The sequence below is a fragment of the Daktulosphaira vitifoliae genome, unplaced genomic scaffold (assembly GCF_025091365.1).
Source record: "Daktulosphaira vitifoliae isolate Bord-2020 unplaced genomic scaffold, ASM2509136v1 Scaffold_2, whole genome shotgun sequence".
In the NCBI taxonomy this organism is placed as follows: Eukaryota; Metazoa; Arthropoda; class Insecta; order Hemiptera; family Phylloxeridae; genus Daktulosphaira; species Daktulosphaira vitifoliae.
The window spans coordinates 23,742,410-23,763,780 of NW_026099573.1; the positions used below are offsets into that span (position 1 = coordinate 23,742,410).

Sequence of the window (21,371 nt, forward strand, 5' to 3'; positions counted from 1 at the left end):
TCATGGAAAGTATCACTAATGACTGGTTTCTTTTATCAAAATGTTTTCATGTAAATTATTCTACTCTTATCATATATGCTTATTGTGCTCATTGTTCAGATTGTATATTTTTAAAATAAAAAAAAAAAGATAATTTTCTAACTTCAATTTAATTAAATATACCATTGTGATAAATATACCATTATTTATCAAATGTTAAACATTGTTAATTAAAATCAAAAAATTGATTCTTATAAGAATTACAATGCCTCTTCTAAAAGGCATTTACTTAATATTTGGAGCCTTTTGTGCGACAGTTTGTTACGGATTAATAACTACCCTCTAAAAATAGAGAAAATTTTATTTGTTTTACTTAAATAATATATAGTAGCAGATTTCTTATTTTTTATACTCCGATTGCTACGCTCCTTTATCGTTAGATAGCGGCACCAGTTTATTTGAATTTCATGTCAAACTGGTTACGACACGACGCCACCGATACGACGTGCATACGAAGTGACGTCGTGCCGAAACGGTATCTTCCCGAGGCGAGCGCCGTCCTTTGCGATTCACTTTTGCCTCCCCTTATCTAGATCGTGGTGCAAACTCATGGTTTCCGTAGCGAGACGTACGTTCGAACAGACTTCCTTTCCGAAATCACTTGCTTCCGATCTCACTTCGCTTTTGCAGCCTCTTTGCTGGATCGCACGTGGATTTGAATTTGTTGGTTTTGGTATGGATGTGGGTTGGACTTCCTCTTCGAATCCATCTGTCCCCAATCCGTTTTTGCTTCCGGCAGCCTCTCAGCCTCAGTTTTTATTAAAAAAAAATGAATTTTAATCTGTCGACACGTGTCTAGTGGCATTTTTAATATGACGAATTTCCTATTGAGCGGCAGTAACTGATTACTCTCATCTTTCAACTACTCCTTCGCAAATGATCATTTTATAATTCAATAATTTATAAATTTTATAATTTATTATAGACACACTAGGGTACTATTTAGTAGTCGTTTATCTGAATTTGTAAAAACATTGTTGTTATTAAAAGGTGATGGGTGTGATGGAACGCGTGATTCCATCCAAATCGGCGGCATACACGGTACCTGAATCGACAGTTTTGTTAAGCGTTTTAAACGATACGTCTCTCATTTCACCCATAACTTGGTGTATGTACGTTGTGTACAGTACAATGTTGAATTTTATTACACCGTGCTTGGTAACGTCATTTAGTACGGTAGTTAAATCGTCACTCACGTATCGAATAAAATCGTCAATTGACGTTTCATTTTTCCAAAAATAATGTATCACTCGACCGCATAGCGCAGATTTTATAAGAACAAAGCCGGTCCCTGCAACGTGCATGCACGCGCTTTTGATCACCTTATCCGCAGGCGCTGACAAACATCGTTTCCCTGAAATAACAGTTTGACGGTGACCCTAATTCATTCTACAATGAATATTTAAACCAGTACTATCGACAAATGAAGACCCACAACCGCATAAAAATGACATGATACAACTATTGAAAAATTAATACATTAGTTAAACTTGTGTATACAAATAGAGGCCACTTCTATAATCAACTATTCAGTTCAATATACTTTTTCTATTGGAGTAAATACGACTGAACTGTTAACGGATTATATTATAAATGGTGTAGAAATTTAACTTGAATACATTAATAAGATTTATTTTTTTTTTTTTAAATCTACTTTAAAGTATGACTATTGTGATTTTTGTTTTTACTTTTTCTACCAATTTGAAAAACTATTAATCTAAAGTATAATTTACCATTGTTTATAAACTACTATCCCTCAGGGGGATGCCGAGTAATTAGAACTACGGGTTTGGCGAACCCGGGGCCCCGAGCTCTGAACTGACCTTAATTGGTTGGTTCAGCCTGGTCCTCCAGGTTGGGGGTTAAGCGCAGGACTAACAAACCTNTCGGGTTTGGCCCCGAGCTCTGAACTGACCTTAATTGGTTGGTTCAGCCTGGTCCTCCAGGTTGGGGGTTAAGCGCAGGACTAACAAACCTGCCTAGTGAAAACAATTTTGTTATGAAACCAACTACACATAAGCCTCGGACAAGAATACGTGGTTTTAAGACTGGTTTTTGGAAACGTAATGCGGATTTTAAGATTGTGACATGGAATGTGACAAGTTTATATAAAACGGGTGCAAGCCAAAATCTGGCTGATGTCTTGAACATCTACAACACTAAAATAGCAGCCATATAAGAAATAAGATGGTTGGGAGTGGGCCAATTAACAGTTGGAGAGTATACAATATTTTACTCTGGAATGGAGGATACACATAATTTTGGTAGCGGTTTTGCAATCCATAAGAAACTAAAACAAGATAAGAGGACTAATATAAATTTAGAATTACTTAAAGATGAAACCGTAAGGAAAGAATATGAGAATGAAGTCATGATGAATCTTAAAGAGAATATTGTACGTATGGACGTAAATTTGGATTGGGAAAAAGTGAGCAATGCTGTTAAAAAATCAGCGGCCAAAAATATTGGTGAGCTAAAAAGATCAAGAAACACTTGGTATAATGATGTTTGTAGAATTGCTGTAGATAAGCGTCGTAAGGCAAGAGATGACTTTATTAAGAACAACACTCAAATGACTAAAGAATGTTTCATACAGGAACGGAAAAATTGCAAAAGCACCTTTCAAAGGGAAAAATTTTTTAGTAACTTACTACAAACTGCAGAGAATGACCATACACAAGGTAGAACTAGAAACTTTTTTAAAGTCATTAAACAGTTTAAGCAATTCAACCCAATAAGGAATGCAATTAGAGACTAAGACGGTCAAATGTTAATGAGCCAGAGTCAAGAGCTGAGAGATGGAAAGGATATTTTGAAAAATTACTAAATAGTATGATGCCATACCAGCTAGTATTATATACCTAATATGAAAGAGAGGAGCTACACGTAGAGGATGTTAGTCTAGAAGAAGTGAAAATTGCAATATTGGAATAATATATAATATAAAATTGGAAAGTGACGGGTACCGATGACATCCCAGCAAAGCTCATAAAATACGGAGGTGAAGAGCTGCATGTAGTAATCTACAGATTGTGTCAACTAATATGGGTGATTCGCTTGTAGACACAGCTAACGTGGCCAGAGTGTTAGAAGAAGCAGCGAAGAAAATCGGTCTTGAAATAAATACTGAGAAAACAAAGATAATGGAACTCATTGAGAGTGGGGAGGACCCCAATGAGATGGAAGACTTAATCTATGAAAAGGTTAGCGATTTCAAATATTTGGGAGCAACGTTAAGCACAAAGAATGACTGGGCAAAGGAAATAAGTATTCGAATAAATAAAGTCCAAAAAGCCCTCTACGCACTGACAAAGTTCTTAACATCCAAAATGATGTCTAGGAAAACAAAAGCAAGACTGTATGTAGCTATTATTAGACCGACTCTTACATATGGTTGCAAAGCTTGAACGACGACCAAACAAATAGAGAAATCTGAGGACGTTCGAGAACAGTGTATGGAGGAAAATATGTGGACCTATTATCCATGAAACCACAGAGAAATGGCGGAGGAGACACAACAACGAGTTGAACGATATGTTAGAACTAGCACCAATAACAAGCTTTATTAAGGGCCAACGGATACAGTATTTAGATCATGTAATGAGAAGAAGAGAGGACGAAACAATTAGAGTAGCGTTGGAATGGAAACTACAAGGGAAATGACCTAGAGGAAGATCTAGGAAAAGATGGATTGACGTGGTGGAAGAAGATCTAAAAATCCTTGGTGTTGAGGATTGGAGAGAGGTAGTACAAGATAGAGACGGCAAAAACTCTTAGAGAGTAGACATGTTAGAAGAAGAAGAAGAATAATAATAATAAACTACAATTAGGTTTCATACTATCGGAGTAATAATGTAAACACAAATTGATTGTTAACAAACTATATAATTTTAATTCAAATTCATTTGTTGTACATAAATCATTAGACAAAAATATAAATAGATTTTGCTTATATATCATTGAAAATCAAAGTTAATACATTAAAAAATTTTTATTGAAAGTCAAATGAATATGCATTTCCTGTTTTTCCTCTGTAACAAAGTGACATTTTGGTGTCACCGTCATTGTACGTTGTAATTTCATCGTCCGTCAACTGTATTTTGGGGACAAAAACTTGTCGGTTGTTGGACAACCGTGTCACCACCACAACACCGTTTCTCGTTGGGAAATTTTTCATTGAAACCACTCGATAGGCATGATTCTCTATCAAACATTTTAATGTATTCCATGCCTTTGGCTTGATTATTCATTTTTTCATTCATTCAAGCCCTAACAACTTATAAACTGCGAGTTGTTTTTTTTTTTTTTAATAATACAGTTGTTTACCAATTATTTTTCATCATATATTGTAGAAATCATTGAGTATATGGCGGAGCGTATCACACTCTTACATGTTTACACAAGACGATATTCTTTAACCTTTACAACATAATTAATACTAACCCATTCACCATTTCTTTTTATGATACTGACTTGCTAAAAATGTTACAAACGACCTAATTGTAACTACATTGTTACCATTAAATTATTTAATAAAGAAATAAATAAATTTTTTTATAAGTTAGTTAAAACAAGTGCACACATACACACAAATATATTAATACAACATATTTACATATTTATTTAACTTTTTCAATATAATAATTTAAATATATTTACAAAACTATATATATGTAGTATTCTGTAATTGTCATGAAGGCGATAAGGCCTATCGATAAATAAAATCAGTGTGTGCTTGACCCTCCGCCGTGCTGGGCCGGAGCGTTAAGTGATCGATTGTTTTGTTAGTTTAATCGAATAATGTTTAATTGTCATATTAATTAATTATAATTATATTTACAAAAAATACTTTTAATGTGTAGTTGTATAATTTTTTGGTTATTAATATTTTACACTACATATACAACAATTAATCTACACTGTCTATATAAATATTTGTTCATCACAAAATTTAGACGAACAATGAGGTGGATAATGTAAAATTAAATAATACATAGAACAGAGGTTGAGAACAAACTCCTGAATCACCTTCTGTACAATTACAAGTTCTTGAATATTTGATAACTTTACAAAACAAGTGCCTGAACAGATAATCGGTTATTATTGCAGTTATATAGTAAAATTTGTATTTTTAGACACAATGAAGTTAATTATTTGGGATAAAAGTCCCTAAAAATTTAATATCTTACTAGTGGGGATCAATAAATTGCGTACATAGATTTTATTGTTTATTTCGCACAATATTGTAGATAGCAAAGTAAAACGTATAGAATATTTACTGGATATAAGGGTTTGAGTGTAAAAAAAAACGCGACTTTTTGTTAACATTCTTTTAAGTTAAAATATATATATATATATATATATGTATACACTAATTCGAACACAATAAAGCTGATAAAGTCACACGAGTCTGATTTTTTTTTTTTGTAGATTCGAACGCTTGTAAATACAAAAACCCTCTTAGATTTTGCAAATTATAAATGTAATAGTATAATACATATTTTACTAAATCGAAAATTGGTATTTTTATTTATTACCCACCGTACCTTTTATATAGTTTCATATAACACACAAGGTACAATATTAAAATTTTTTATTTATTTTTCAAACTAAAATAATATATAAGATTAACATTGATTGTATTATTTATATGAAAACCAAAATAACAAATAATTAATTCGTTGTGTACAGCTAGGAGACCAACGTACATGTTCTACCCATGGATCGTCTTCATCATCCCAATCTTTCAAACCTTGACTGCAGCAGTAACATAACATTTGATCAATTTATCTATTACCTAAAAATGATATACATTTATACATAGTGTATTTGATTAAATTAACGAATAATAAAAAATACATTCAATACTATATAGTCCCATACCTAAGTATAAAAATCCAGCATCACAAAGAGTTGATATTTTTGATTCCATTTTTTTTTTGGACGGTTTTCAAAAGTCTGTAAACGAGTGTTATAATTGTCAAATTCTTTGGGTTTAGGAAGTTTAATTCTAGGCTGCTGTTCATTAGACGTCGAACAGTAAAATCCACAAACATCATATCCTAAACGAGAAAAATAGAAAAGTAATTTAACGTAAAATTAGTCTCGATTGTCATATCATACTGTTTTTACTTCTTACCTGAATTTTCATTAAGACAATTTTCATACGCATTATAAGTATTATAAACTCTCTTAGATTTTGAAAAATGTATATATTACAAATTTTTGGTATAATTGGCGCTCTCTGGCGTGGTTAGTAAGCGTTATAAAATGGCAGTCGTTGCTTGTACCCGAATAGAAATTGTTTTAAAAGTAATGCTAACTTCATGGTCATGAAAGTCATTATCTACTGATTGTATTTATTATCAAGAACTACTGCGCATTTAATAGGTAGCTATATTATCTTTTTAAATAAAGATAACATAATTAATTTATCTTGAACGACATTTATCATAATAAGTTTTTTATTATCAACTTCTCATTTATTTTTTAAGTTTCTCGTTCTAAATTTCTAAATATTCCGTTTTTTATTTTCTTTAAATTACTTTTTTAAGTTTATTTTGTTTTTACCTTATTTATAATTTGATACTTAATTTTTAAGAATGCAGAACGTAATAAATAGTGTAAAAGGAACAGCTTTAGGAGTTGCAGAATACTTAACTCCCTTATTAAAGGTATTTAAAAAATTTGTAAAAGTTATAATTTTATTTTTTAGTATTATTATTTGTTCTTATTCAAATTTGATTTTGTAAAGTAAATATATAATTAATAAAATTAGTGAAATTTAAAAAGGATTAAAATGATAAGTATATAGTTGACATTTGGTTTCAAGGTCATCACAATAATATAATAATAATACATTTTGACACAATCTTTGATTTGAACAATATTAATAAAATTGTGTTATGAAGTTACAATATGTTAGTATAACGTAGAATTTCATATTAATGTCAAACTCCAATAAACTAATTGTACTTTAAATGTAGAGACCAAATATACTATAGAATTAGTACTCGACAAAATACAGATAATTAGAAAAACATATCCTATAACATAATATCTTAATGTTTTGATGTCTTTTTATATGACTACAAAAGAATAAAATGCATATGTGGTATACAATGGGTACGCAAGAAAAATTTTGCTATCATTTATATACAATTTGTAAATGACGTTTTTTTAAGGAAATAAATTTTGTGCATACTTGTATTTATATGTGTATGTGTGCAAATCACAATTATTGAAATACACATAAACAAAATAGTGTAAAATAGTATATGTACATGACATAAGTAAAATAAAACTCATTACTGGGTCAAAAACCAATGGATTTCAACAAAATATTCAATGTACCTTTAAAATTTCTCTGGGAAACCTTGAAAAAATTTCAGATTTTAAATCGAAAAATGCTGGTAGCTATGAGCATTTTTGCCAAATATTTAAAGCTCTAATATGTGTTAAAAAAATATTTCTTATCTTCACAAATAATTCTCCCAAAATAATGTTATTAAGTAATTTAAAAAATAAATATATTAAATAATTTTTTCAGTATTTTTTTTAATGTCTTTTTATATTTATATTCAGCATTTTATTTATGTATAGGAATCAAAATTTAAAGATACTGGTGTAGTGACACCTCAAGAATTTATTATAGCTGGTGATCATTTAGTTCATACTTGCCCAACTTGGGAATGGGCAAGTGGTGATGAGTGTAAAATAAAATCATATTTACCCAAAAATAAACAATATCTTATCACAAGAAATGTACCATGTTCACGACGATGTAAACAAGTGTGTTCTTATTTTATTTGAAATAAAATAAGTTATTTAAGTAGATTTTTAATTTTAGATTGAATACTGTGAAGTTCAAGAAAATATTGTTGAATCAGAAGATGGAAATGAAGGATGGGTGGAAACTGTTCATCTTGATTCTTTACCAATAAATGATACAATATCTCATCTAACATTAAAGGTAGGTGTGAAAAATAGTTACTCTAATGGTCTTTTATTTCCTATTTTTAATTATATTAGCTATATCATTATTATAATTAATGTATCTAATAATCATTTAAAATCATATTTTCATTTTCTTAAATAGTCAAATTTTATATTAATTGTATAAAACAGTAAAAAGATTATTTATAGGGAAAAAATGCAACATAGCATTAATCAAAGGTTCGTGTTTGATAAAAAGAAAAATAAACTACAAAATCTTTATTAATAAATAAGACAAAAAAAAAAAAATGTATAATTTAATAGTTTATCATTTTAAAATTAATATTGAAAAAATAATACTTTTCAAATGACCATATCAATATTTATGATGCAGTTTTTGCTACAAAATATAAATAGCTGATAATTTTATATAAATACTTAAATATCCATGAAATAAAAATGAGATCTAAATAAATTATAATATAAACTTTCTAAGTGCCCATGTTTTTAGTATCATATACAAAGTGATAAATTGTGTCCCATGCAATATCTTTAAAACTATACAAAAATACACATTTCTTTTTTGTTCAGAAATTATTACTGTCCTATACATTTTAATTAGCAAGAAAAAAAAATTTTCTTTCTCCTCTAAAGTACCCCTTAAAGTTGTACCAACTTACACTTTAAATAGTAACCTATATGTTTAACTGATTTAAAATAAAAAACAGTATGACATTGGTGCTGTGGCCATAGTGCAGACGTGGCATAGTTTTAGTGAACAAGTATAGATGATATCTGACAGTGATTAAAATCATTATCATAAGAAGAACGTTGATGCAAATCTGTTGATAATGTTTAATTTTAAGAAATTGGAGTATTATTCCAAAAGCAAAATGAACTCCTATTTTTTGTTCAACTTAAACTGCCATTTGCACATAGAAGATACCAAATGAAAGTAAATTAGTAAATAGTAGTAATCATAGTAAAATTAATACTTTCCCAGCTTCGCATCAAAACCTTAAAAATCAAAAGGGGTTTTGTAATAAAAAAATAAAACTCCAACTTAAGTTATATAATATATGAATATTATTTAAATATTAGGTTTACAATAATTTTGTTAGACAAATGATCACTAGACAAGTAATACACATTGAAACGGTAGAAGTTCAACTTACTTGAGTAACTATTTATACCGGTGACTTAATGGTCGATTATCAGTATAGTAACGATAAGCTGACCCTTTCATTACTTTTCTATCGTTATACACTATATTTGTGTATAACTACACATGACATTTTTACTTATATTTTGAAGATATTGTATGAGGTAAAGTTAGAGGATCACCCTTATAATATAAGGGTGATTCTGTAACACTAATTATAGTGTTATAATAATTTTAGTTTTGAGTCTTTTTTTAATTTTAATAATACTTTCATTAGGATGATCAAAACATTGAAAATGAAATTTCCCCAAAAAGTGTATACAATGAAATAAATAAAAATTTTAATTTAATTAATAATCCTGGTGATGACGATGATGAAGATGATGGAGAAGCTATTGATATGGATCAATTTGTTGAAAGTGGTATGTTAGAAGATGATTCAGTAAGTGATTTATTTGTTGAAATATTTTGTGTTTTGAAAAAAAATGTTTATTTCTTTTATAGGCTGTTGTATACCCAATAAATAAAATTGTAGAAAAAAATGAGGCTAGTTTACAATCTGAAGAAATAGTAAAAACTCGAACATATGATTTGCATATTACCTATGATAAATTTTATCAAACTCCAAGGCTATGGCTGTATGGATATAATGAAGTAAGTGATTGCATTACATATTTACAGTATTATAATAATTATTATTTTAGTTATCAATATAATTTTAATTTTTAGTAGTATAAATGTTTTTATTAAAACTAATCATTTCCTAAAAAAATATTATAGACTATTAAATAGGGAAAAATAGTGTTAAAACTAACTTTCGTTAGTGTTAACAAAAGCTTTTTAAGTTTGCTGTTAAATAATTAAAAAACTTTTAAAAAATTAAAAAATTTTCATCTCCATTTGACCTTGAAAAACTTTAAAAACCAAAAATATCAAAAATGGGACTTGGGATCAAAACAATCACCATTAGATAATATATTTTAAGAGTTTTAAAACCTTCTTTAATTTACTGAGATAAAGTCATTTTATTAAAAAAAAACAAGTATTGTTTTTTATCTGTATTTGTATGTAATAAAAGAAATTTTTTTTTTAACTTCAATAAAAATTTTACAACTGACTATGTAACTAGTTTAAAAATAATTTTTGAAAATATCAATTATTCAGTTTAACAAAATCTATCAAACCCAAAGTAAAATCGAAACATGTTTTTCTTTTAAAATAAAATTCCTAAATTTTTTTTCAATTTAATTTATGCAAAAATTTTTTTTCTGTTTGTTTAGAATCAAATACCACTAAATGTTGAACAAATGTATGAAGATGTAAACCAAGATTATGCAAAGAAAACAGTAACCATGGAATCTCACCCTCATTTTTCGGGTCCTCCAATGGCTTCTATACATCCATGCAAGTATGTAATAATTAATTAAAGTAGTTTGAAGTGGGGTAATTGTAAACAAGTTTTAAATATTGAACTCAATAAACAAAAGTCATTTTAGTTTTATGATAAAATACAAATTTATTTTCATTCCTAAAATATATTGTTAAATTTTAAGTTTATTGTAAAAATATTATGAAATCAAAAATTAATTATAAAAAAATGATCTGACAACTTTTATTAATTAGAAGGTTTTAATTTCAATTCTTTGATAGATCTATGAAATATATTTTTTCATAAATTTGAAGATTTATTGACAAATACTATATAAATTATTTTTAATAGTCTTTTAACCTCGTTTACAATTACTCTTAATAAATATCATACTGGGGTAATTTTTATATATTTAAGTAGGATTATTGGAAATAATCAAATTACATATTCATGACCATTGTTTTATTATTTTAGTCTAATAGATCTTTTTGAAAGTTAAAAAATAAAATTTATAGATCAACAGAGTCAAGAGTTATTTACTGTTACCTTATGTCTTCCTATCTATTTTATAAGAATTTCTAAATATTTAATTATTTAAAAATTATACAGTTAAAAAAAAAATTTAATTTTTAATATTTTTATTTTAATTATATTTTACAGACATGCTGAAATAATGAAAAAACTGATTCTGACTGTAACAGAAGGTGGAAAAGATTTAGGTGTTCATTTATATTTAATTATATTTTTAAAATTTGTGCAGTCTGTTATACCAACAATAGATTATGATTATACTCAAAATATTAATTTATGACCATATTTTCATTAGTAAAATAAAGTACTACGTTTTTTTTTTGTATTTTAATACAATAAATAATATAATAATGTCAAATATTATAATTTACAATATTATAGTTCTCTATAAAGTGACTTAGTTTAGTAGACTTAGATATTTAAACCTTTACACAAATATTTTAATTAAAATATATTCTAAGAAAATTTGAATTGTTAACATGTTAAAACTTGCCTCTAACAACCCAAATCTAATATTTCCCCATGGGATATAAATCAATTTTGTAATATAGATATGACTACACTTAGAAAAAAAATTACATTCAGCTACATTATAGTTAAGTAATAGAAAAGGACTTTTTCTCTCATATCCAAATCTATACAAATGCGACAAAATTACCCTAGGGTGTGAGCCTAGCAATCATTAAAGATAACAGCACTCTAAATTCTAACGTTCTAGCAATGAATGCATTTTTTCAGTAGCACTTGTAGTAATTGAATTATTAATTATTATAGGATTGGAAATAAAAGATGATAATAACTTTATCATCATCTGTGATTAGCTAAGCTTAATTAACAATCTCTATTCTCAAAACTTACTTGTTCAACATACCTGAGGGTTGTAGCTCATTAAAAAAAAAAAAAAAATTGGAACACAAAAAATTAACTAAAAAAAAAACTAAACAATAAATTAAAAATCATCAAAAACACACACAATAATCCAAACGTAAAATAGACACTAATCTGATACAAATACTAATAGATCATAGCAAAGTTACCTATTCATATATTCTGAACTAAGATACCCAGCTAATAAGTAAAAACTGCAAACCTATTATCTTTATTTTTTATATCATTCAAGATTGCAGCAAATACACCATCCAAAGAAGCTTATACCAAATTCCACCTGTATAAAAAACAGCCTTTGAAGAAACAAATGAAAATAACTTCATACATATAAAGTAGATTCCTTGATCTTATGTAATTATCACCTTGTACCATAAAATGTAATTAATCATATAAATTCTGTTAAATTTAAAAAGTTTCTTTCTTTTTTTTTTGGATTACATAATATTCAGTTAAGAATTTTTCGGAGAAGGGGAGCTGAAGAAAATATTTTTATTATCGTATAGTAAAGATTACTTTTGATAATATTTATACTCACCAACGTGTTGGACTCCTTAGTAATTGATAAAATTTAAAACTAAGATTCGAAGGTTTCATAATTCTTGATAAATACTAAAAAAAAATTTATAATTTTCTATATCATTTGTTTTATGTTTAAAACATAAATTTAAACTGTATGTTAAATTAAAATAAATTTAGATAGGTCGTTTATTCTACTTGAATGAATGTCAGAAAATAAAGAAACGCATTTTTTATAATAGTAGTATATCAAAAAGTTTTAATAAAATACTTTTACAAAAACTGTCTTAAAAATGATTTTTCTATGTACGTCATGTGTGAAGTATAGACCAATTTTTAATACAATTATAACAATCAAAATATAACTAAAAAAACACTTAGCCAATTAAATTATTTTAAATCATCTATACTTAAAATACTATTTAATAATTATATGATTTTAGATAGAGTTAATAAATTTAGTATGGATGATTGGGGGTATGGATGCTGGGGTTGAAGTCGCTAGCACTCCATTGACTGTAAGTTGGTTGGTATCCATAATAAGGAGGGGGTGGCAAATATTGAGCGCATGGGACTGAATATATCTTTGTTTCGTACTCCGGTCCATATTCAAGTATGGCTTGTAAATGTCTTATGTACCGAATAGCCATTCTAAAAATATAAAATCATAAATTTTGTTGCATAAGCTTTTAAACTATTAATTAGATACAAATAGAAAACTAGTATTACTCTAACCTCAAAGATTCGATTTTTGATAGTTTTTTACCAGGTGGTTTGCTTTTAGGCAACCGATTTCGTAGCAAATCAAACGCTTTATTCATATCACGCATCCTAGTTCTTTCTCTGTCACAGGCAGATTTTTTATAATCTGTAAATTAGTAATTATTTTTGCAATTAATAATGCAACAAAATATGTTATTAAAATATCCCCCCCCTCAAAAATAAAAAACTGACATAGTTATAATGGTATGGGTAAATGCCTCCACTTAATAAGTAGTTAATTGCTTATTGTTAATAAAGCTTATTGGTAATTTCTAAATTATTCCCCCTGAAAATAAATCTTAGTTGAGCCTCAAAACATAACATTGATGAGGCTATATTTGAAATTGTCTAAACCCAACATATTTTCGTCTGATGAAAAATTATTTACCCTTTTTTAATTTTATTTAATAAAAATGATGGTATTCTGTGCATTTATTTACTAAGGCGGTTTTGTTCTTTAGCAGTAAATATTATCGTTTAATTAAAAATTAATTGAATTCCTCAAATATTATAGCTATAATAGAAACTACAACATAAGTTATTGTTTAAACAATTTTTCTTACCACATATTCGTACTATAAAAATGTACAAAAATTTTACCTTAAACTAAAGTTCGTAGTAATTTATGCCAATAGAAATCAAACATTGTACCACATAAATCATTATAGTTATTAAAATGGTTCATGCAGTTAAATATTGAGAGGAAACATTGTTTTACGATTGAAAAACAAACCTCACTTCCTAATAACAAATAAAAATCCAATACCTCTTTCAGATTCGTAAGAACGCGATCTAGTACAGGGTTTGCTTTCAGAGTTCACATAAGTAAGAGTCGAAGTCTGTGTAGGTGGTGGCGGTGGCGGTGGTGGCAAAACATACTGTGGCTGTTCGTCGGGGTTATGGTACAACACAGTAGCCGAATGTAAGCCACCCGTCTCGATGATTTGCTGTTGTGGCTGAAATTCGTACGTAATCACTGGCAGTACGACGTTGTTGATATTGCACACAGACGAGGAGTCCGACGAGCACGTGGCTTCTTGATCGTAGTGTGATGGATCATTGCGCGGCTTGTTCATAAATACTATTCTGGTGACGTTCTCCTACGGATCATCGAAAATCATTGCATTGTGAAAATAGTTTTTAAAGATCAGTAATCTTAAAGTTTTAAGTATTTAGGATCAGTTGTGCAAAAGAGCGGTGGTATTGACGAGGATGTAAGACACAGGATTAAGTGCGGGTGGTTGAAGTGGAGAGAAGCGTCTGATGTCTTATGCGATAAAAGAATTCCAATGAGGCTGAAAGGTAAAGTCTACAAGACTGTTGTAAGACCAGCTGAGTGATGCATATGATGCATAGTTTCAGAGTGTTGCCCAGTTGACAAGAGAATAGGCCAGAGAATGAGTGTAGCAGAGATGAGAATGCTTAGATGGATGAGTGGAGTGACTAGAGAAGATAAGATAAGAAATAAGCATATAAGAGGTAAACTTAGATGGTTTGGTCATGTTATAAGAAGAGAAGAATCGGAAGCTGTAAGAACAGTTATAGAATGAATGTTAAAGAAATAAGAGGTATAGGAAGACCGAAAAAAGATATTATTGAATGCGATATGAGGACATCTGATGTGAGCGTAGAGGATGTGGGAGATCGTGTCAAGTGGAAGTTTAGGCTAAGGGTGGCCGACCCTAAGTAGTTGGGATTAAGACGAGGAAGAAGAAGAAAGATCAGCAACGATTATTTTTTGCGTGTCCTCATCAGAAAAACACCGTGAGAAAACCTCTGAACGCGATAAACACTTGTTTATAGTACTGTTAGGATTTACATTTAAATGTACGCGCTAATAGTAGTGAATCTATAAATCTATGTAGTTGTTATTATGCGATAAAAAATTAGTTGACCGTTTTCTTAGAAATTACCTTTACAATATACTGTGTTGTATTCACGATATTATTAAAAAAGGCTTTTACAAAATGTTTACCATTTTCTACTTCAATAACATAGCTAAAGTTGAGTAATATTTATGAGTTGATCATATATTTTATTATTACGACCATTTAGGATTATGAAAATTTCAAAAATTAATCTTCCTTTAAACAGTGACACAACCAGCGGGAAATATAACCCAGTGATATTTTGGGACCACCGAGAATATATTTTGCTACAATTACAATATTTAAACTGAAAAAAGTCATAAAAAAATATAAAACGGCAGCTTTTAACTTGAAAGGGCCTTAATATATCAATAAAACCACTTGGGTGGTCATATGTTGCAAAAGAGGAATTTTTTTTATAATAATTAAAAGTACATTTGAATATGAAAAAAATAAGTCCTACAAAGTTCGGGCAAGATTGATTTATTTCACACGTTAGAGATAATAATAATTCGGATAAATGAGTTCTTATTTAGTATTTTGTATTTATCTTGAAAAATATCGTTTTTACACTATAGGAAATGATCCAAAAATTCCCATACATGTCAATACATCCTTAATATACATGTTTATTTTACGCGGAAGTAGTGCAATTTTAATATAAATTTTCTAAAATTCGTACACAAATATAATATTTTTTATCACTATTTCTCAACATTTTCCCTTACGTTATATGCGTTAAAAACTTTCGGTACAAGTATGTAAGAATTTGGACATTTTTATTTAAAAGTGTATGTTAAAATTGAATATAAATTAATTTTTTCTTTAAAATTTTCTACAAAAAAGGTAACAAGGGTAGAAAATTCAATATTTTTTTATTAAAAAAAAAAAAAAATTCATTTTTTTTTACGATTTTACATACATACATTTTGGTATTACCAAAGTAAAATGTATCATACCACTTTATATAATTTGTTAAATAAAACTTACAATAGTTTTATATATTTGTATATTAATAGTTGTTATTACTTACAATTTTTACAATACGTTAAAACAAATAAATTCAATAAGTCAAGACTTAAGCCTTAATAAGAAAAAATGTAAATTTATAATAATAAAATCGATACACAAATGACATTCATAATATATGAATATAAGTCATTAATATAAATTATACATTAATATAAATAACATCTATTTATATAAAACAAATATAGAATTTTTAACGACATAAAATTATCACTACTAGTATCTAGTTAAAGATATTACCCTCAAAAATTTAAAAAAATTCCCCTTTATCAAATAAAAAGTTACTAAACCAACTTTCTCCATACGGATAATTAGAATAATTAATTTCTAATGTTTTTAAAGTGTATATTGATGAATTAGATTTTAAATAACAAGTTTCAACTTCAAAGTTGAATAATATTATTTATAAATTTTTCAACTCTATTTGTGTGTGTATCTATAATTTTCCAAATTTTTTGGAAACATGTTACTGTATAAACCAATTCTAAAAAAAATGATTTTGAGTATCACATAAATTTAACAATAGGGTTTTCAATTACAATCAATTCTTATAATATGCTATATTAAGTAGATTATTTAACAACTTTTTGATTATTTTAGTTTGAATGCGAAACTAAGAAGTTATTGGTCTAGTGATTCTATGCGTTTTTTTTTATAAAAAATCTCAGCTTTCACTGGACTAATTTTGATGATCAAAACGCCAAATTAACCGATTTTAATATAATTATACTAATAGTTATCAAATATTGGGAAAAATCCCTTAATTTTAGAAATTTAGACAAATATAAATATAATAAATAAAAAATTTCATGAAGATTTAAAAAATGGTTTTGTTTAAATTGATATAGGGTCAGGAACTTATATAATTACTATTAACGTAAATTTATTAAAAGCCCAAAATTTAGTTGAAATCACTTATTATATTTTTTGTATTTGTATCGTAATAAATAATTTCAATAGAAATACTATTCATTTCTATGTAACTCATGGCGTTTAAATAGACGTTATAATCGAAATATTTAAAACTATATTCCGTGTAGTTATATTCTATAGTTTTTAACTAATTAGTAATATTATCAAAAATTAGTGGCGATGGAAAAAATCTAACTACAGATTTGAAATTAGTGCGAAAAATTGATCAATAAAAAGATATTTTTGACTCCGATGAAAATTCCTTGTAAACCAATTATTCATAATTAACTACAAATTATTTTCTGAAAAGTTTCGTATCAAGCCCTTTAATTTTTATACTCGTTTGCCATAAAAGTAATATCTATGTTATAATTTTAAATAAATTCTCCAATAAAATTACATTACTAAATGATTTATTTCATACCATATTTAATGGCTATAATAAATATTTATTCATATATTATACTTCAAAATCAAAGAACTACTTATCAGGAAATAATTCAGGAGATAGGAGTTGATGTTGCTTTTGTAATTATTCACCAATTTCTTAAAATTAAAAACTATCTACAGATTTGCATAGAAGTGTTTCTTATAATAGTGATTTTAATCACTGTGGGATATCATCAATACTTGTTCCATCTATTCGACGACCCCACTGTACTCTTTTTTACTATATTAACTTTTTTTTGTTAATATAGTCTGATGGTGGTCATAGTGTACTATTAATTTGCTTAATGGTATTTTCTATTATTTTTCAGTGTAAAATGTAATGACGCAGAGTGAGTCTAATTAGATTGGCTCCAAACATAAGTCTTTAGTAGATTTTTCCTCATTTTTATGTCATTATTTCTAGATATAATCATTTTTTTTTATTTTAGCTAATTGTAGGCTAAATGTGTATTTAGCGTGGTTTATTCTTCTTATTACCCTCCTAGTTTAATTTACGAAACACATACAATTATAATGTAAGTTATTTCATTAAAAAAAAGTTAAAATCATTAAACTGTTTTCCTGTAACATACCAAATATTTTATTAAAAATAATACTCTTGATATTTTTGTTGAAAAACGATTTTTTTTTATAAAAATGTACTGAATAAAGTTTTATTTATTTATAAATATAAGTTATCTATAAAGAAAACTTCCAAAATAACTATGTTTACTGTTAGATAAATATTTATTTTTAGGGAGACAGAAATTTGAAAAGGCCTTCTTAAATTATTTTTGAAATTGCGCCTATATGACGTGCTTTTGTATTATTAAATATTTATTTATTAAGAACTCCATAGATAAAATATTCAACTTTTTTCGTCTTCTATTCTTTAATATTTTTTTAACAAAATTAGCGAATTTCTTTTTAATTTAAATCTGACAATATTTTAACTTGTTAATCAATTTATATATGGCTTAGTACTTGATATATTTAGCATCTAGGTGACTGTTTAATTGAGTTTTTTAATTTTTTGTTAACTCATAACAATTTGTTTAGATATCTATTATCAAATTGGGAAGTAATAGACAAAAAAAAATGTCAAAAGTCCTGAAAATATTTTCTAATTTAAATAGGACTTATTTTGAATAGCACATATTATTTTTGTTGTGGACATTAAAAACTTTTATAGATATATTAAAATTGTTTTTGGTAGAAATAATAAGCCAAGGGTTCTTCATAACCTCAAAAAATGTGCTAAAGAACCAAGTAATTACTGAACTATATCAACAGGGTAATTTCTATACTAATACCATTGCCCTAACCTAGTATAGTATTAGTACTGAAGTATTGTGTGGTCATATTACTATATTATGCCAAAAGTACTCTCAGCGTCAGGTCAGTTTAAATGATGTTAGGCTTTTTACAGGTTAAAGCATTACGCACAGTAGATTTAGATAACTAATTTTCCTGTCTTACTTCCTAATGAATAACTTGGTTCTCAAGCACATTTTTTAAGGTTATGAAAAACCATGACGTCATGACGTCAAACAAACCTCAGATTCGGATTCAGCGACCCCACAAACATAAAGTAAAAATGGTCTGTTTACTAGCGCTTTTCGTTCAATTTCTTTTTGTGGAGCTGTGTTATTTTCACTATAATTAGGGAAATTGCATTGAAAAAAGAAACAAATTTATAGTGATATTAGATTTATAACTTTCTACTCAATAGATAATATGGCTTATTATTACACGAATAAAAATTATTTTGAGAAAAGTCGAATTACAACTTATAGAATTAACTAACTAGTTAATTAAGGTAAACTATTACTTTTGTATAGTTAAATGAAATGAAAGCGAAGCTTTTTTCAAGATAATTTAATTAAAATAAATTAAGAGTTCATTTAGTGGTCAATGGAATAGAATAAGAGCTAAATTATCTTAAATTAAAATAATTGTGTTGAAGATATATTAATTATTTATCTATTTGGAGTAATAAACACTTTTTTTACGTATTAAATGCACTACTATCAATATTCAAATATTTAATATTATTCAGATATATTAAGATTCATGGATGGTAATGCTATTTTTCTATTTTATAAATATTTTTATTATTTATTTAATTTTTTTATCTCTTGAAATTTACACAATTTATTATCAAAAAACAAACATTTTACTTTTATATTTTTTGAAGCATTATCACCAGTGATGCAAAAACTGGGGGTATGTAGTAAATGAAATCATTTTTTTGAGTATACTGGGACGTTTAAGTATTCAGCTTTCGATTAACCACAATTGTTAATTCGATTATATAGCTATTTATCAACTGCCATCATGAATACAGTCATTATACATTATATTATTATAATTCTATATATATTAATGTGATTATATGGGTGGTATGAGGTCTTTGTAAGTCTTACAAAATTTTAGCACCTCTTGGAGTTTTGCCCTAGTTGATTGTCAATAAAAAAAAATTAGTTCTCAGTTTCACATCTTTAAACAAACATATATATGCATATATATCTAACATAGTAAAAATAAAACAACATTTTTACAAAAAGTGGCACAATTAATTTTGCAATTAAAAAATAATTTATTGATCATTTATTTTGAAATTTTAACTTAAATCATTATTATAGAGACATTAAATATCATTAAAAAGCATAGGAAAAATAATCGTCAAAACAAATCTGCCGTAGGCGAAGATAAATGAATTTATAGTTTTAATAGATAACAGTAAAATATGAAAATGCTATACCTTCTTCTTAAATATAAATTATAAATAAGTTTTTTAAAGATTAAAATATTTTAAAGAATTTATAGGTACCTTAGAAGACATAGAACTATCTACAATTTATAATCTTATAAAATTGAAAGATATTCCTCACTATTTCCACGGTTTATGATAATACCTACTTAATTTTGATATTTGCTATTAAATACCGCGGTGAAAGAGTTTTGGGTACAACATATTACTGACAATTTTTCTTATAATGTTTTCAATAATACATAAATTATAACAAATATTGTCATTAATTAGAATTAATAATTAATGAAAAAATACTTTATAGCACTGTTATTGATTACGTATCCTGATTAGTGATATAACTATTTATCATATCTATATGACATTCTTACATTTCTATCAATTTGCCTGCAAGTAAATACCTAGTACTATTTTTACACTAAGAAACACTATAAACATGTTTAGAAATGAATGCGATTGAGATTTTGTACTTGTAAATAAAGCTCTTTAACGTACAAATATAATATTTATTTATTATTTTAAAAATGCGTTACGGTTAATCTAATTTTATAAAAAATTATGAGTCTTAATTTTTTTACTAAACATACAATATTGTTATATTACCGAAATATCATTATGTACTTAACATTATGTGTTCAAACTCACTTGGACCACCGGCTTTTCGTCTTCGTTTATAATAGGTGTTTCTTCGCTCATTTTATTTGAGAATATATACTAAAGTATATCATGAATAGATAATTGATTATATTAAAAACGAATCCAGTTAAAGTCGAGTTCCTATTAAATTTTACTAGTTTTGTAATTTATTATTGACTAGAAACTTATAGTTTCACGTTTTAAATAGTAATAATTAATTGATCGAAAACTATAATACTACCACGACAACGATCTGACGAGTACTTCTGTTCTAGGGAAATATTAGTGCACAGAAGCGTAGAATAAATGTATCGTTTAAGTATAATGAATACTCAAATCAACACTTGTACAAATAATTTTTTTCAAAATATGTATCGTTTCCCTTCGCCACCTCTACCTGTTTCATGGCACGCACCAACCACCGTGAAGCTCAACAACTGTGTTAACACGTGTCACCTTATTGTCACCTAAGTATTAGTTATTGTCTCATCGTTGATACGATTGCTTATTTTTTTTTTGTTT

General features: G+C 27.3%; 2 protein-coding genes and 1 long non-coding RNA gene across 3 annotated transcripts; 1 reads left to right on the plus strand and 2 right to left on the minus strand.

The window, feature by feature from the left end:
• Positions 1-5,707: 5,707 nt before the first annotated feature.
• Positions 5,708-6,416, minus strand: LOC126898993 (uncharacterized). The gene is made up of 3 exons (XR_007702447.1): positions 6,179-6,416; positions 5,923-6,101; positions 5,708-5,836 (listed from the first exon to the last, which is right to left on the minus strand). It is a non-coding gene; the product is annotated as an uncharacterized LOC126898993 (long non-coding RNA).
• A 63-nt stretch (positions 6,417-6,479) lies between these two features.
• On the plus strand, positions 6,480-11,361 carry LOC126898982 (ubiquitin-like-conjugating enzyme ATG3). The gene is made up of 7 exons (XM_050673428.1): positions 6,480-6,713; positions 7,642-7,830; positions 7,889-8,011; positions 9,414-9,578; positions 9,641-9,790; positions 10,417-10,544; positions 11,166-11,361. The coding sequence occupies exons 1-7, from the start codon at positions 6,642-6,644 to the stop codon at positions 11,314-11,316; spliced, it is 978 nt and encodes a 325-aa protein (XP_050529385.1). The 5' UTR covers positions 6,480-6,641; the 3' UTR covers positions 11,317-11,361.
• Positions 11,362-12,681: 1,320 nt separating this feature from the next.
• On the minus strand, positions 12,682-21,144 carry LOC126898984 (helix-loop-helix protein 6). Its single transcript, XM_050673430.1, has 4 exons — positions 20,859-21,144; positions 13,969-14,302; positions 13,176-13,308; positions 12,682-13,091 (listed from the first exon to the last, which is right to left on the minus strand). Exons 1-4 carry the CDS (start codon positions 20,907-20,909, stop codon positions 12,899-12,901), a joined length of 711 nt encoding a protein of 236 aa, XP_050529387.1. The 5' UTR covers positions 20,910-21,144; the 3' UTR covers positions 12,682-12,898.
• Positions 21,145-21,371: the final 227 nt, after the last annotated feature.

Coding starts and splice junctions, on each gene's coding strand:
- LOC126898982 (XM_050673428.1), top strand. CDS start 6,642: ATGCAGAACGTAATAAATAGTGTAAAAGGAACAGCTTTAGGAGTTGCA. Junction 9,579..9,640: donor GTATGTTAGAAGATGATTCA/GTAAGTGATTTA, acceptor TTTCTTTTATAG/GCTGTTGTATACCCAATAAA. Junction 9,791..10,416: donor GGCTGTATGGATATAATGAA/GTAAGTGATTGC, acceptor CTGTTTGTTTAG/AATCAAATACCACTAAATGT.
- LOC126898984 (XM_050673430.1), bottom strand. CDS start 20,909: ATGAGCGAAGAAACACCTATTATAAACGAAGACGAAAAGCCGGTGGTC. Junction 14,303..20,858: donor ACGAAAAGCCGGTGGTCCAA/GTGAGTTTGAAC, acceptor GATGATCCGTAG/GAGAACGTCACCAGAATAGT. Junction 13,092..13,175: donor TCAAAAATCGAATCTTTGAG/GTTAGAGTAATA, acceptor TTATATTTTTAG/AATGGCTATTCGGTACATAA.